The sequence below is a fragment of the Loxodonta africana genome, chromosome 9 (assembly GCF_030014295.1).
Source record: "Loxodonta africana isolate mLoxAfr1 chromosome 9, mLoxAfr1.hap2, whole genome shotgun sequence".
In the NCBI taxonomy this organism is placed as follows: domain Eukaryota; kingdom Metazoa; phylum Chordata; class Mammalia; order Proboscidea; family Elephantidae; genus Loxodonta; species Loxodonta africana.
In genome coordinates this window covers 84,917,766-84,933,939 of record NC_087350.1, presented here as the reverse complement: position 1 = coordinate 84,933,939, position 16,174 = coordinate 84,917,766, and the positions used below count along the sequence as shown (strand labels likewise).

At 40.7% G+C, this 16,174-nt stretch overlaps 2 protein-coding genes across 4 annotated transcripts in view; one reads left to right on the top strand and one right to left on the bottom strand.

Annotated features, from left to right (window-relative positions):
• The window catches only part of ACO1 (aconitase 1), a 68,928-nt gene extending 67,969 nt beyond the window's left edge, over positions 1–959 (top strand). The window contains exon 21 of the mRNA XM_064291812.1: positions 78–959. Within this exon, the coding sequence (XP_064147882.1) occupies positions 78–206 (129 nt within the window). The 3' untranslated portion in view covers positions 207–959. The remainder of the gene's footprint in view (positions 1–77) is intronic.
• Positions 960–7,218: 6,259 nt separating this feature from the next.
• The window catches only part of RIGI (RNA sensor RIG-I), a 44,960-nt gene continuing 36,004 nt past the window's right edge, over positions 7,219–16,174 (bottom strand). For all 3 annotated transcript variants that reach the window (XM_010587882.3, XM_064291811.1, XM_064291809.1), the window contains exons 16-18: positions 15,820–15,971; positions 13,616–13,759; positions 7,219–7,906 (exon numbers count right to left, since the gene is read on the bottom strand). In XM_010587882.3, the coding sequence (XP_010586184.1) occupies positions 7,610–7,906; positions 13,616–13,759; positions 15,820–15,971 (593 nt within the window). In that variant the 3' untranslated portion in view covers positions 7,219–7,609. The remainder of the gene's footprint in view (positions 7,907–13,615; positions 13,760–15,819; positions 15,972–16,174) is intronic.

Here is a 16,174-nt window from a genome sequence, read left to right as displayed (position 1 = left end):
GGATGGGCAGAGTCTCCTCCTGCCAGTGCTCTTGCCTTCTCCCTCAGTGATTCTTCTCTGCCTCTTTGTCGTCATAGCTGGACACCGGGAAGACCTTCCAGACTGTCATGAGGTTTGACACAGATGTGGAACTCACTTATTTCCACAATGGGGGCATCCTCAACTACATGATCCGCAAGATGGCCAAACAGGCCCTCGTTGCCTAGAAACCTGCACTCCGTGCTGCACCGTGGAGGAAGCAGTGGCCCAGCCAGCTGAGCCCCTGCAGGAGAAGCCCCCTCACTGCCTCTGAGGAGGGTGCTGACTTGCAGACAGAACGAACACAGGGGTTTTGTTGCCGTTCCTCCAGGCACAAAATCAAGAAGTTTCTGCATTCTCTGTTTGTTAATCTTCTTATCTTTTTCTAGAATTTGGGGACTAGAATGGTGGGAATGCCTGTAGTAGCAGAAATAGAGAAGTGAGTGTGTCTTTAAAGTTCCTGATCACGGGATGTTGATTTCTCACTCTTGGCCTTTAGTGTCCAGTTGAATGCAAACCAGCCTTCTCAGAAGGCTTTTTTCTACCCTTATTGTTATTCTCTGTTCTCCTCTGCTCAGTGAAACCTTTGCCTTGGAAGGTCATTTTTCTTTGCATATTACACCAGTGTTAACTGACATGGGTAGATGAGAACCCTTTCACACTTCAAATCATCATAGTGATTCTGATTTTCTACCCTTCTCCACCTTCCCTCCAACTGAATGATCTGAACACCTCATGGACTGGTCATACATTGAAATTTTTTCATCATGTACCTTTTGATAGATCAACATGGGAAGAAATGTGAAATTTTCTTTTACTCTCTTCAAAAACTTTCCTCAGAAGATTTTTCATTTGTCAAGAGGAGACCTTTGGAGGTGGGTTGGGAGGGAGACACAGAACATTTCTAATTTGAATAAGATTAAATCTATTTTCAACGAAAACTTGTTGGCTTTGGAATTGACTTCTACTGTGTGTGTGGCTATACTTTTGGGATATTTAGAGCTTACTTTTTTTTTTTTTTTGATACATCATCAGGAAGGACCAATTGCTGGAGGAGAGGACATCATGTTTGGCAAAGGAGAGGGTCAACAAAAGAGGGAAACTCTCAATGAGATGAACTGACAAAGTGACTGCAACAATGGGTTCAAATATAGCAACAATTATGATGGTGCAGCACTGGGCAACATTGTGTTCTATCATACATACGGTTGCTATGAGTGGGAGCTGACTCAACAGCAACTAACAACAACCACAGAACAGAGTAAATCTCAGACCACAGCATCCTACAGCCTAGATGACCTTAAGGTTCTCTTGTTTTACAGCCACATCAGTACTGGGCAGGTGAAATAGAAATGTCGAGGAGCCAGTACATTCTCCACCCAGTCTGGGGAGAAGACAGGAAGGAAGAGTACCCTGGTAGTAATAGCAATAATGGTGAATAGATCATAACATTTTAAATTTTCACTTCTCAAATTTATCTTCTCATTTTTATTACTGAAGTCCTTTCTGGGCATCTTGTAGCTTACAAGTGAATTTCCTACAAGTGAATTTTTATTTATTTTTTAATTGTTTTTATTTCCTTTTTTTTTGTTCATTAGGTGAAAGTTTATTCCTACAAGTGAATTTTTATTTTTTTAATTTTTATTTTTTTTTTATTCATTAGGTGAAAGTTTATAGAGCAAATTAGCTTCTTATTTGATAGTTTGTACATAAAGAATTCGTGACCTTGGTTTCATTCCCCACAGCATGTCAGCACTCTCCCATTTCTACCCTTGGATCCCTGTTTCCTTTCATCCTGATTTTCTATGCCTTCCTGCCTTCTCATCTTTGCTTTTGGGCAGTTACTACCCATTTGATTTCATGTTCTAAGGAGAACATTCCTCTTGGGTGTTATTTATCTTATGGGCTTGTCTATTGCTTGGCTGGGAAGTGTTCTCTGGGAATGGTTTCAGAAGGGTATCTTAGGGCCATAGTCTCCTGGTTTCTTCCAGTCTCTATCAGACGAGTAAGTCTCATCTTTTTTGTTCTACAATTTTCTCCCACTCTTTCCAGGATCTTCTATTGTGATCCCAGTCAGAGCAGTTGGTAGTAGTAGCCTGGCACCATCTAGTTCTTCTGGTCTTGGGGTCATGTAGGCTCTGTTTCAGGTGGTTCATTAGTCCTTTGGACAAATCGCTCCCTTGTGCCTTTGGTTTTCTTCACTCTTCTTTGCTGTGGACAGGAAGAGACCAATAGTTGTATCTTAGATGGCCTCTCACAAGCTTTTAAGACCCCAGACGCTACTCACCAAAGTAGAATGCAGAACATTGTCTTTATGAACTGTGTTGTGCCAGTTGACATAGATGTTCCCAGAGTCTATGGTCCTTTGTCTTCTAGCTAGGTGTAATGAACCCTTAATCTCAACTTTAGTATCCAGGAGGTGTGACCTGGTCATTAAACACCTGGGATCTAATCCTGCCTCTTCTTCTTGCCAGATGAGGGATCAGAACAGATTATTTAGCATCCGTGCTTCTGAGGTCTTGGGGATCTAACTAGCATTCATAAATAAAAACTGCAAACAGAACTCAGTTGTATAAAAAAACCCTGTGGCCCTCAATTAGGGTCAGTCCTAGTGTAAACACATTAAGGAAGGCTGAGAAAACAGACTTCCCCTGCCTTAGGTCTCCAGTACTGAGCATCTGGGGAGCTGTCTAGCTCCCCACATTCAGTGGTTATGGAGACATGGATTCTTGTGGCAGTGGCCTCTGGGCCTCTGGAGTGGGGTCTCTTCACTTCTGGATTCACCCTCCTCTATCCCCAAACACACACAGGCACCCAGTCCTGTGTCCTTTTCATTAATCAAGTATCTTGCCAATGTCATACCCTTTGCAACAAGGCTAAACAAACAAACTCCTTTTACCTGGTCCCTCAAGGAGGCGCCAGTCCTCTTCCTCTCCAAATTGAAAATACACTGCTCTTGCTGGTCCCAGTCCATTCTTCCTCTACTCCCTGTCTCCTCTGTTCTCAGTTTTCTAAATCCATTACTGCCTGGTCCCTCCTAGGGAAAAGGCATTCCTCGTGTCCACATTGAGTAACTGACAAACTCATTTAATGCAGCAATAAGTACATGCATCTCTGGCTATGGGACGGCCTTCATGTAGGTGTGTATGCGCACCATATCTTTGTGGGGCATGGAGAGTCATCAAGAGGAAGGGTCCATTAGTCATGACTCTTAGTTTTGATGTTAGAACACAACTCAAACTGACTTAAGCAAAAGAAGGAAGGAGGGAGGGGAAGGAGAAGAGGGAGGATTAGCTGGCTCCATTCTCCTAGGCCACTCCATGTGCCAGGGAATATGGCCACCAGGAGGTCTGGAGTAACAGTTAAAAATTTGTGGTCTTCAAGCGATTTCTCTCCCTGGGGTAAAAACTATTAGGAGTTTCTTAGTCACCTAAATGAAAAACCTTACTTTTGTCACAGGTTCCGTTTCAGAGTTATATTAGGACAGTGCAGAGTGTTCCACAGGATTATGTAGGGGCCCAAGGTTCCACTGGCTGCCTATGTAGAACTTATTAAGTGCTATATAAAAAAAAATAGAATTTGATACCCAAATATTGTTTTATTATTGTTCAGCCAGACAGCCTAATTATCATGAACAAAGAGTATATAGTTATAGCCAATGTTTTTATTAAGTTATAAAGTTTTATACTCCTGAGGCCTACATAGTAAATGAAGACTTGTTGAGTGAAATTAGTAGTTTTATTATACAGTGTAATGAAACAGTTACTGGCATGACCCTGAAGTTAATGCTCTAGTTTGGTTCTGGTTGTCTAGTCTGTGTCCATGCTGCGTACCTGCTACCACACTTCTACAGAAGGTTAACACCGCCGCATGAATAAAGGGCTCCAAGGCAGTGTATTTGGGAACCACCAGGTTTGATGGATTTTATTATCAAAGAACTTTTACAGGCAGATGTGCACTTCCCAAACCTATCTGACCACAGAACACATTCTTCAGGGCATCTCACAGCACCCCTGTTCCACAGGAAATGCTAACCTAATGGTTTGGGTTTTAATTATTTATCATTCAGAAAATCATAAATCCGTTTTAAGGGTGGGAATCAGTTTACTGTCCTTTTACACAATCAGGCATTTGATTGAAGGCAGTTTTTCACGTCAGGGTGAAAATACCACAATGTCAAGGCAGGAGAGAACAGGAAAGCTGATAATGAGGAACCCAAGTCGAGAAGGGGAGAGTGTTCACATGTTGTGGGGTTGGCAACCAATGTCACAAAACAGTGCGTATACTAATTGTTTAACGAGAAACTAATTTGCTCTGTAAACCTGCATCTAAAGTACAATAAAAAAAAAAAAAGGCAAGGACCATAGAGATAAATAACAAGATCCTGGGGTTGTGTTAACTGGGGTAGTATCTGAACTGCCTGAGGATTTAAAAAAACACACATGGCTACACACCATGCTGGAACATTCTAATGGGGGCTAAGCATGTGCTGATGAAAAAGATTCTCAGACGGTTCTGATATCCAGCCTTTGTTCTAGAAGTCCAGTGGCCAGCATTTGAGCATCAATCAAGAGGTTGTACTTCTTAAAACCCTACCTACCAGGTTCTTTTATTCACTGAATATTAACCACGTGCCTATTGTGTTCCAGGCTCTGTATCTGACAATGGCTAAAAGTCAACCAAGGAAATTCTAAGTTTTTCTTGCTTCAGATTTATTCTGTTTCCTCTTTGTTGGCTGAAGAGAGGACTATTCGCCATCATCCAAACTGAACCATTTAGATCCTTAACATCTCTCTTCTCAAATAGATTATCAGGTGTTTTATGTGTCCTATTGGAATTCTCGAGCCCTTGGCTGGCACAAGCATTGGACTACTAGCCAAAAGGTTGGAGGTTCAAACCCACACAGAGGCACCTTGGAAGACAAGCCTGAAGATTACATATAAAAGATCACAGCCTTGAAAAGCCTATGGGGCAGCTCTACACTGCACACATGGGGTCGCCATGAGTCAGAACGGACCCAATGGCAACTAACAACAACACTGTTCTTAAAACAATGGCAGAAAAGGGCAGTCACAGATAAAAAGAGATCCTGTAATAAAACATAAATGGAAAATGAAAAAAAATCAGCTCTCAACAAGTTAGCTTAAATAGCCCATTTTTATTGTGACTTATTGGATCCATAATCCGTGCCCACGGAAGCAGCAGTCAAGAAATCAAATGACGTATTGCACTGGGCAAATCTGCTGTAAAAGACCCTTATCGAGTGTTAAAAAGCAAAGGTGTCACTTTGAGGACTAAGGTATGCCTGACCCAAGCCATGGTGTTTCCAATCGCCTCTGTGCATGCGAAAGCCGGACAATGAATATGAAAGACCAAAGAAGAGTTGATGCCTTTGAATTATGTGTCGGTGAAGAATACTGAACATACCATGGACTGCCAAAAGAACAAATAAATCTGTTTTGGAAGAAGTACATCCAGAATATCCTTAGAAGGGACGATGGTGACAGTTCAGACATGTTACCAGGAGAGACCAGTCCCTGGAGACAGATATCATGCTTGGTAAAGTATAAGGTCAGGAAACAGACGAAGACCCTCAACGAGATGGATTAACACAGCAGCTACAATAATGAGCTCAAAGAGCAACAATTAGTGAGGATGACTTAGGACAGGGCAGTGTTTCGATCTGCTGTATATAAGGTCGCAATGAGTCAGAACCAACTCAATAGCACCCAACAACTAAGAATACTAACAGTAACCATTATATATTATATGTACTTTTTACACATTATTTCACTCAACCCTCCATAAACCCTAAACCCTTACAGTTAGGTATTATCCTTATTTTACAGATGGAAAAAAGGTAAGCCAAAGAAAAGTTAGGTAACTTGTCAGTTTCTCTGGCTTCCTTCCAGCAGTGTCCCTCATCAGATGATGAACGTCATCTCCAGGATTGATGGTAGTCTGGGTGGCTGGCTGCTTCTGGGGTAGTCTTTGCAAACTGGATTCTCTTAGAGGAAAAGACCTTCCCAAACTATTTATAGCCTTCAGATGTAAATAGGTGCTACTTAAAATGGCTTATGTGGTCATATGTGCTAAGTTAAGCAGGTTTCTTCAAATTAGTCTTCCTACAGAAACTAAATGGAACCAGAAGCAACCCCTCCCCCATCATTGGACTGTTAACATTTTACCATGTTTGGAGGTTTCTTTAAGCCACTGATGGCCCTAGTGAATTACAAACAACTAATCTGAATCTATTTTAGGAAGGTGCTTACATTATAATGTAGTGTACCCTGAACTGAACACAAAATACCCTAGCCTGGACGGAAACAGCAAAACTCAGGAAGTTGTCTCTAGGTCTAGAAAATCTCGAACTAAGCTGTCTGAAGCATCAGCAAGCCTTGCTAAACGATACAGAAATGCCATTTGGACATGTATTCTAATTTTTTAAATAGAAAGGATAGCCAAATTAAACTGCCTCATCAGTATCACCCAAGGGATCTAACTGAGAACAGTCCAGGCATTGAAGAACATCAACCAATTGGAAAATGGTTTGAGATGTTCATTCAAAGGGAACAGTGACAAATGTTAAGAAAACTAGTAGGGCAAGATGTATAGTGAACTAAAAGAAATCAGCTCCTCGGAAATTATTAAATCATTTACATGTCCCCATCCTTAACAGCTGTCTACTATAGAGTTTTCAGATTACTATGCTACATTAGTGTGTGTAACTATTATATATATGTAGTTGTGTGAGGTGTGTGTGTGGATATAGATATATATAGAGAGAGTGTGGAATTATCCTTGGAATTATCAGCGCTTAAACCTGTTGCCATCCAGTCAATTCCGATTCATAGTGACCCTACAGGATTTCCAAGGAGCAGCCAATGGATTTGAACTGCCAACTTTTTGGTTAGCTGCCTAACTTAACCACTGCACCACCAGGGATCAGCAAAAAGGAACCAATCAAAAAGACTGGGATAGAGCCAGTAGACACAGAGGTCATGGAAGACAAAGGAGAATTTTAGGAAAGGACTGCTCAACTGAGCCAAAAGCAGCAGAGGTCAAGTACTAAGAAGTACTAAGGAGTCCCAGTGGATTTAGCAACCATAGTCACTGGTGACCTTAGCAAGACAAATTCAATAGACTGATAAGGGCAAAAGTCAGTTATAGTAGGTTAAGGAAAGAAAGGGAGCTATTGACAACCTTTCGACATTCATTTTATTCATTCACTTATCCCAATGTATATTGATTGGCTACTGTGTGTACACTGGCAGTTGGCACGGAAGGGAAGGACAGAAACAGAAGTTAAGGCTTTTTAATTTTTCCCAGGTACTATGAGCTCTGTTAATGGCCTACGAAATGCTCAGTGCTGTGGTTTACTCCTTCTGCTTTACATATAAGATACACTGCAAACTGTTGAAACAATACACAGGAAGCAAAGTGGTAAGTATTCAAAGTGCTAAGTAGTTACAAGCCTTAGGTAAACTATCTTCACAGTGGTACAAAGGATTCATGATTATACCCACTGGGGCTAAGTTCTTCTTCACTCAAAGTCACCCATTCCCTGTAGCTGAAAATTGAGGCCCTGAAGTTATTTGGACATTTCTGCAGCATCAAATGGTATCTTCTCAAAATGAAAGTCCTTCCACTTTGCATACAGGCTCTGAGCTCCAGTGGCAATATCCTCCACCACAAAACTTTCAATCTTTATAACTGGAATCTCAAATGTCCTATACTTCACATAGATTCCCCAGTCATGGCTGCAGCCCTGGCGGGCACAGTGTATCTTTGCTTTCTTCTCAAAACTCCCATACGTCCTTGGTTTGGGATGTGGCTTACTCACAAAGCACTCCCTAAAAGCATCTCCAACCACAGTGTAATGGGATTCCTATAGATGAAGGGATAGAAAAACACAAGAAAACATTAGAACGAGTACACAATTGTGATTAAGAAAATAATATAATCATCTGACGTGAAGAGCAGGTGCAATCTCACCTATTTTACGGATGGGGTAAGAAGCAAATCTGCATTCACCGGATGACAATCAAGGACTAGACTCTATGCAGCCTGACTCCCACTTATGTAGATGGAAGTGGGTGTGGGAGTGCAAGTTAGGTGAAATCATACACCTCATGAAGAAGATTCAGAACTGTCTAGGTAATCTAGCTTCATAAGTACGGTGTTGCAAAGAATATTGACTATACCATGGACTGCCAGAACAATGAACAGATCTGTCTTAGAAGAAGTATAGCCAGAATGCTCCTTTGAGGCAAGAATGGCAAGACTTCATCTCACATGCTTTGGACATGTTATCAGAAGGGACCAGTCCCGGGAGAAAGACATCATGATTGGTAAATTAGAGGGTCGGGGAAAAAGCGAAAGCCCCTCAACGGGATGGACTGACACAGTGGCTACAGCAATGGGCTCAAGCATAACAATCGTGAGGATGGCGCAGGATCGGGCAGTATTTCATTCTGTTGTACGTACAGTCACTATGAGTCGGAACCAACTCAGTGGCACCTAACCACAACAGCTTCATGAAGTAGATATTCTTCATTAATTCATGAACAAAAGGGGTATTTGTTGAAGATCTGAGTTCACCAGTAGCCCTTTTATGCACAGCTCAAAGGGTACAGAGAACAACAACAGATGGTCTGTGTGGATCTAAAGAAGATCAGGGACTAAACTGTCCACAAGCCCCACCTACAGTCAATTTTAGAATAAACCTGAAAAAAAGGCCAAGCTGCACAGAAACAAATGTAGATCCAACATACCAGTCCTCAGGAAAACCTACAGTCTTGTTGTTAGGTGCCATCCAGTTGGTTCCGACTCATAGCGACCCCATGCAAAACAGAACAAAACACTGCCCGGTCCTGTGCCATCCTCACAATCATTGTTATGCTTGAGCCCATTGTTGAGCTACTGTGTCATTCCACCTCGTTGAGAGTCTTCCTCTTTTCTGCTGACCCTGCACTTTGCCAAGCATGATGTCCTTCTCCAGGGACTGATCCCTCCTGACAACATGTCCAAAGTAGGTGAGACGCAGTCTTGCCATCCTTGCTTCCAAGGAGCATTCTGGCTGCACTTCTTCTAAGACAGATTTGTTCGTTCTTTTGGCAGTCCATGGTATATTCAATGTTCTTCACCAACACCACAATTCAAAGGCATCAATTCTTCTTCAGTCTCCCTTATTCATTGTCCAGCTTTCACATGCATATGATGCGATTGAAAATACCATGGCTTGGGTCAGGTGCACCTTAGTCTTCAAGGCAACATCTTTGCTCTTCAACACTTTAAAGAGGTCCTTTGCAGCAGATTTACCCAATGCAATGCATCTTTTGATTTCTTGACTGCTGCTTCCCATGGCTGTTGATTGTGGATCCCAGTAAAATTAAATCCTTGACAACTTCAATCTTTTCTCCATTTATCATGATGTTGCTCACTGGTTCGGTTGTGAGGATTTTTGCTTTCTTTACGTTGAGGTGCAACCCATACTGAAGGCTATGGACTTTGATCTTCATTAGTAATTGCTTCAAGTCCTCTTCACTTTCAGCAAGAAAGGTTGTGTCATCTGCATAACTCAGGTTGTTAATGAGTCTTCCTCCAATCCTGATGCCCCATTCTTCTTCATATAGTCCAGCTTCTCACATTATTTGCTCAGCATACAGATTGAATAGGTATGGTGAAAGGATACAACCCTGACGCACACCTTTCCTGACTTGAAACCAATCAGTATCCCCTTGTTCTGTCTGAACAACTGTCTCTTGATCTATGTACAGGTTCCTCATGAGCACAATTAAGTGTTCTGGAATTCCCATTCTTCGCAATGTTATCCATAATTTGTTATGATCCACACAGTTGAATGCCTTTGCATAATCAATAAAACACGGGTAAAAATCCTTCTGGTATTCTCTGCTTCCAGCCAGGATCCATCTGACATCAGCAATGATATCCCTGGTTCCACATCCTCTTCTGAAACTGGCCTGAATTTCTGGCAGTTCCCTGTCAATATACTGCTGCAGCCATTTTTGAATGATCTTCAGCAAAATTTTGCTTACGTGTGATATTAATGATACTGTTCTATAATTTCCACATTCGGTTGGATCACCTTTCTTGGGAATTATGCATAAATATGGATCTCTTCCAGTCAGTTGGCCAGGAAGCTGTCTTCCATATTTCTTGGCATAGACGAGTGAGCACCTCCAGCGCTGCATCTGTTTGTTGAAACATCTCAATTGATATTCCATCAATTCCTGGAGCCTTGTTTTTCACCAGTGCCTTCAGAACAGCTTGAACTTCTTCTTCAGTACCATCTGTTCCTGATCATATGCTACCTCTTGAAAGGTTGAACATCGACTAATTAATTCTTTTTGGTATAATGATTCTGTGTATTCCTTCCATCTTCTTTTGATGCTTCCTGCGTCATTTAATATTTTCCTCTTAGAATCCTTCACTATTGCAACTCAAGGCTTGAATTTCTTCTTCTGTTCTTTCAGCTTGAGAAACACCAAGCGTGTTCTTCCCTTTTCGTTTTCCAATTCCAGCTCTTTTGCACATGCCATTATAATGCTTTACTTTGTCTTCTCGAGCTGCCCTTTGAAATCTTCTGTTTAGTTCTTTTACTTCATCAATTCTTCCTTTTGCTTTAGCTGCTCGACGTTCGAGAGCAAGTTTCAGGGTCTCCTCCGACATCCATCTTGGTCTTTTCTTTCTTTCCTGTCTTTTAAATGACCTCTTGCTTTCTTCATGTATGATATCCTTGATGTCATTCCACAACTCGTCTGGTCTGTGGTCACCAGTGTTCAATGCGTCAAATCTGTTCTTCAGATGGCCTCTAAATTCAGGTGGGATATACTCAAAGTCATTTTTTGGCTCTCGTGGATTTGCTCTGATTTTCTTCAGTTTCAGCTTGAACTTGCACATGAGCAATTGATGGTCTGTTCCACAGTTGGCCCCTGGCCTTGTTCTGACTGATGATATTGAGCTTTTCCATCACCTCTTTCCACAGATGTAATCGATTTGATTTCTGTGTTCCATCTGGCAAGGTCCATGTATATAGTTGCCGTTTACATTGGTCAAAGAAGGCATTTGCAGTGAAGAAGTCGTTGGTTTTGCAAAATTCTATCATTCGATCTCCAGCATTGTTTCTATCACCAAGGCCATATTTTCCAACTACTGATCCTTCTTTGTTTCCAACTTTCGCATTAAAAATCAAACCAAACCCACTGCCATCGAGTCAATTCGGACTCATAGCGACCCTATAGGACAGAGTAGAACTGCCCCATAGAGTTTCCAAGGAGCATCTGGCGGATTTGAACTGCTGACCTTTTGGTTAGCAGCCATAGCACTTAACCACTATGCCATTAGGGTTTCCTTCACATTAAAATGACCAGTAATTATCAATGCATCTTGATTGCATGTTTGATCAATTTCAAACTGCAGCAGCTGATAAAAATCTTCCATTTCTTCATCTTTGGCCCTAGTGGTTGGTGGGTAAATTTGAATAATAGTCGTTTTAACTGGTCTTCCTTGTAGGCGTATGGATATTATCCTATCACTGACAGCATTGTACTTCAGGATAGATCTTGAAATGCTCTTTTTGACGATGAATGCAACACCATTCCTCTTCAAGTTGTCATTCCCAGCATAGTAGACTATATGACTGTCCGATTCAAAATGGCCAGTACCAGTCCATTTCAGCTCACTAATGCCTAGGATATCGATGTTTATGCGTTCCATTTCATTTTTGACAATTTTTAATTTTCCTAGATTCATACTTTGTACATTCCAGGTTCCGATTATTAATGGATGTTTGCAGCTGTTTCTTCTCATTTTGAGTCATGTCATATCAGCAAATGAAGGTCCCGAAAGCTTTACTCCATCCACATCATTAAGGTCAACTCTACTTTGAGGAGGTAGCTCTTCCCCAGTCATCTTCTGAGTGCCTTCCAACCTGGGGGGCTCATCTTCCAGCACTATATCAGTCAGTGTTCTGCTGCTATTCATAAGGTTTTCACTGGCTAATACTTTTCAGAAGTAGACTGCCGGGTCCTCCTTCCTAGTCTGTCTTAGTCTGGAAGCTTAGCTGAAACCTGTCCTCCGTGGGTGACCCTCCTGGTATCTGAATACCGGTGGCGTAGCTTCCAGCATCACAGCAACATGCAAGCCCCCACAGTACGACAAACTAACAGACACATGGGGGACAGTCTAGAAGGGTTATTTTCAATCACAGAATTAGAGCTGAAAGGATTATTTACAGCTAATGAGGCAGACTCAGAAAGGTAAGGGGACCTGCCACATCATCCCTAGTATGCTTCTTGTCCAAATGGTGGGACTGAGTAGCAACTTCAACTTTCTGATGACCAAACAGAATGCAAATTCACCTGAACCAGCCCAGTTGCTCCACTGTCCCCTTCACTAGCAACAGCAGAGTAACATAGAGCTTTTGTCTCTGGGAGCTTTTTCAGGAACTTTTCTAACACTTTGCCTAAGTTTTTTAAGAAAAAAATACATATACAGAAGGCTAACCTGAAGATGTCACATTTTAAAAATAATTATCTATTTTGTTTTCTTGATAAGAGCAATTCATATTCCAAAGGGGAAGTTTGGAAAACATAAAGTGGTAGACAGGAGGAGAAACAATCACGGAGTCCCTATATCCCCTAGGCTTTTCTGTTCAAAGGTAGGTTTTCTGTTTGATTTTGTTGTTGTTGCTGGTAAGGGGGGGTGTTGCTGTTGTTTCCTGTGGCTCTGATCACACTGTGTATGCAATTTGGTACCCTGGTTATTCTGTCTACTTTACCATCAGTTTGTATGTAATTTTTTTTTCATTATACTACATAAGTTTCATAATCATTGGGTTTTCTTTTAATGAACTTTATTTTGGAATAATTTTAGATTAATTAAGATGCAAAGTCAGTTCCAAGAGTTTCTTTATGCCCTTCACCCAGTCTCCCCTTATGCTAACATCTTATGGGACAATAGTACTTTTGTCAAAACTAAGAAATTAACATTGGTATATTACTATTAACTAAGCTATAGATTTTACCAGTTTATCCACTAATGTCCTTTTTCTTTTCCAGGATTTAATCCAGGATACCATATTGCATTTAGCATAACCATCATTTTGAATGGCTGCATAATAATTCATTAAGTGGCTGTGTACTTAACGTGCAACAATTTAAAAAATTTTCTTCTTTATTAAGGAGCCCTGGTGGTGCAGTAGTTAAAGCACTCAGCTGCTAACCAAAAGATTGGTGGTTTGAACCCACCAGCTGCTCCATAGGAGAAGGATGTGGCAGTCTGCTTCCATAAAGATTAGAGCCTTGGAAACCCTATGGAGCAGTTCTGCTTTGTCCTATAGGGTTTCTATGAGTTGGAATTGACTCAGTGGCAGTGGGTTTGGGTATTTATTGTTGCACATTTAGGGGTTTTTTTTTCCCCCACTTTTTAGCTTTTTGTAATATATGTGGACCGTGATCACAGTAACAGTCAAATGGAAATAACAGTATACTTATCACAAACACCTCACCTGACAGCAAGCTTTAACCACTGCTAAAGAAGTAACCATGTGCTCTTTGTAAAAAAGGCTGCTTACCTCAACCACTCTTATATCAACTGTATAACATGCAAAAGCTTTGCACTTTCTGCAGAGCAGTTTTTTATTTTTCTTATCAGGTTCAGGTTTTGCTTTTCCTTCATTATCTCTGATGAATTTTTCTTGATTCTGTATAATGAGAAGCTACATGGAAAAAAAAGTGCAAATTAATTTGAGTATACCATAGTAGATATATATATAATATATGTATTTTTATATATATATACACACACACATATATATAAAATCATTTATATACGTTCATGATCACACAATATACAGTACCTGGTTTTGTTTATAAAAATCTTACAGATAATTTTGTTGGTTTCCCTAATTATTAGTCAATGTTTAGCTGTGGTCCACAATTAACCTTTTAATTTCTTCATCAAAGATGTCCATAAAGGCACCAAGATGTCCATAAAAATAGTCATGTGAACTATGCTTTCCACTTAGTGGTTGGCGAGACTTTACAAAATCCTTCACAAACAGATATATAAAATGCATTGACCATTTCAGGTGTAATTACACCCAGTTCTAGGGCAGGTACCCATTGAATGGAACAGCAGGAAGAAAAACCCCACCATCAAAAATCTTTTCTCTCTCTCTCCTTCCAACCTCAAGGAGTATTGCTGAATTCCAGTAAAGGTAAATGTATATATGGTATGATGGTCCTCAATTTCAAGATCTAGGCCTTGGCTAAACACAGCTAAAAATCCTGGACATTATATATAAAACAAATTTAAGAAAACTCTGAAGGGTGAAGAGAAGAAGGTAGACCCACTAAGTACATTTGGACCCAAGGAAGGATACAGTGGTGAGTTCCCTGGGTTTTCTTTTTGCCACATATATGCCAGACTTGGAGCGGAAAACGCCAGCAACCCAGAAATGCCAATGTTGCAGACAAAAAGCCCCAATAAAAGCCACTTCTCTCTAGCCAAAGGCTTAGGAAAGGGTAGCCTAGCAAGACAGAAAACGTTTAGACAATAACTGCTCTACTCCAGCCAAATATATACAACAAAAACTGTGGCCTGACCTCCACTCATGCCAGCAAAGATTGAGGTTCCTAGACTTCTACCCTCATGAGGCTGCAACAAAGTACCTTAACATCCCTGCTGAGGTGGTGTCTGAGAAGGCCAGGACTTTCATCCCTGCCAACTGGTAATGACCCCCACCCCTTTTGAAGACGACATGGAGAGGCAGAACTCTCAGTCTAACAGTAACAAGCCCCCCACTTGCTGGTATCAGTGGAGGCTTAGTGCCTCTTCCAGATCAAAAACTCAGCTCCACCACTAACTAGCTGTGTGACCCAGTGGCACTGGATCTCTTTATGCTTCAGGTTCCCTCCTATAAAATGAACTAATAAGAGGCTCTACCACATGGGTTTTTGTAAGGCCTGCATGTGTTGATGTGTTTTGCTGGGCTTGGGAGAGTCCATGTTGTGTGTGCAAGTGGCAATTATTACTGTCACTGTGAATGGAGTATCTTCCTTCCCCTTAGATCAACTAACTTGTTACTGATGATTCATAGAGAATCTATTGATCCCAATAGCACTTCAAATGCAAATAAAATTTGATTCATAAAAATTAGGCCTGGAATGCAGGTTAGGAAAATAATCAAAATATGAACTAGGGACAACAGCAACTCAAAAAGTTAGATGAGAAGCTAACGGGGCAGAGAGTTGATGTTAATGGTGGTAAAATAATTTGGAAAAGGACAGCCAGAATGGTTGCACAACTTCAGGAATGCCGTCAATGTCACTGAATTGTACATATAGAAATTGTTGACTTGGTGGATGTTTTGCTGTGTGTATTTACACACAAAATCTATGTATATGAAATATATATGAACTGACTTTTCTCTGAAGACTTTTTGGATGTTACAAAGGGATCTGAAGAAGACACTAAGAGGAGCTATGTCTTCTAGGGTATAGGATATAGTCCTCAAGATGAGCTGTCAATTTAAGGGCATTTCTAGAACAGTTTGCCTTCTAGTTCTAAACTTCATGTCAGCATTATTAAAATATATTTTAATATCATCAAGACTTCAAAACAATGGATTTGATCTGCACTAAGGACAAAACTTCAAGCATAAACTTATGGTTCTAACACAATCCTCTCAGGAATATGATACAAGGTACCTACCATGCTCATATCTTCTTTTGTTATTTATGGTCAGATTCTTAAAGAGTAATACAGATGACTTACCTTTTTTTTAAATTCTGCTTCATCCAATTCCTGAAGGCTTAAAATGGAGTCATTCATCAATTTTTCTTTGTATATGTTTATTTTTTCTTTTTCAATTACATCAGCTTTACTAGTCACAAGGAAGCACTTGCTACCTCTTGCTCTTCCTCTACCTATCAGAAAATAAATGTGTTATTTGGTTTCTTTGACTTAAAAATCTGATACAATCTCGGAATAGGTAAAGAAAAGGATAGTGGCATTCCTAAAATTCAATTTTGGTTCACTGAATCCTGCTTTCTAGGAAGCCAGGCTGTGAACTCGAATGTAGGTGTGAACCTGCCTGTTAAATGTGCGGATGAACAAGAAGCCCACCATA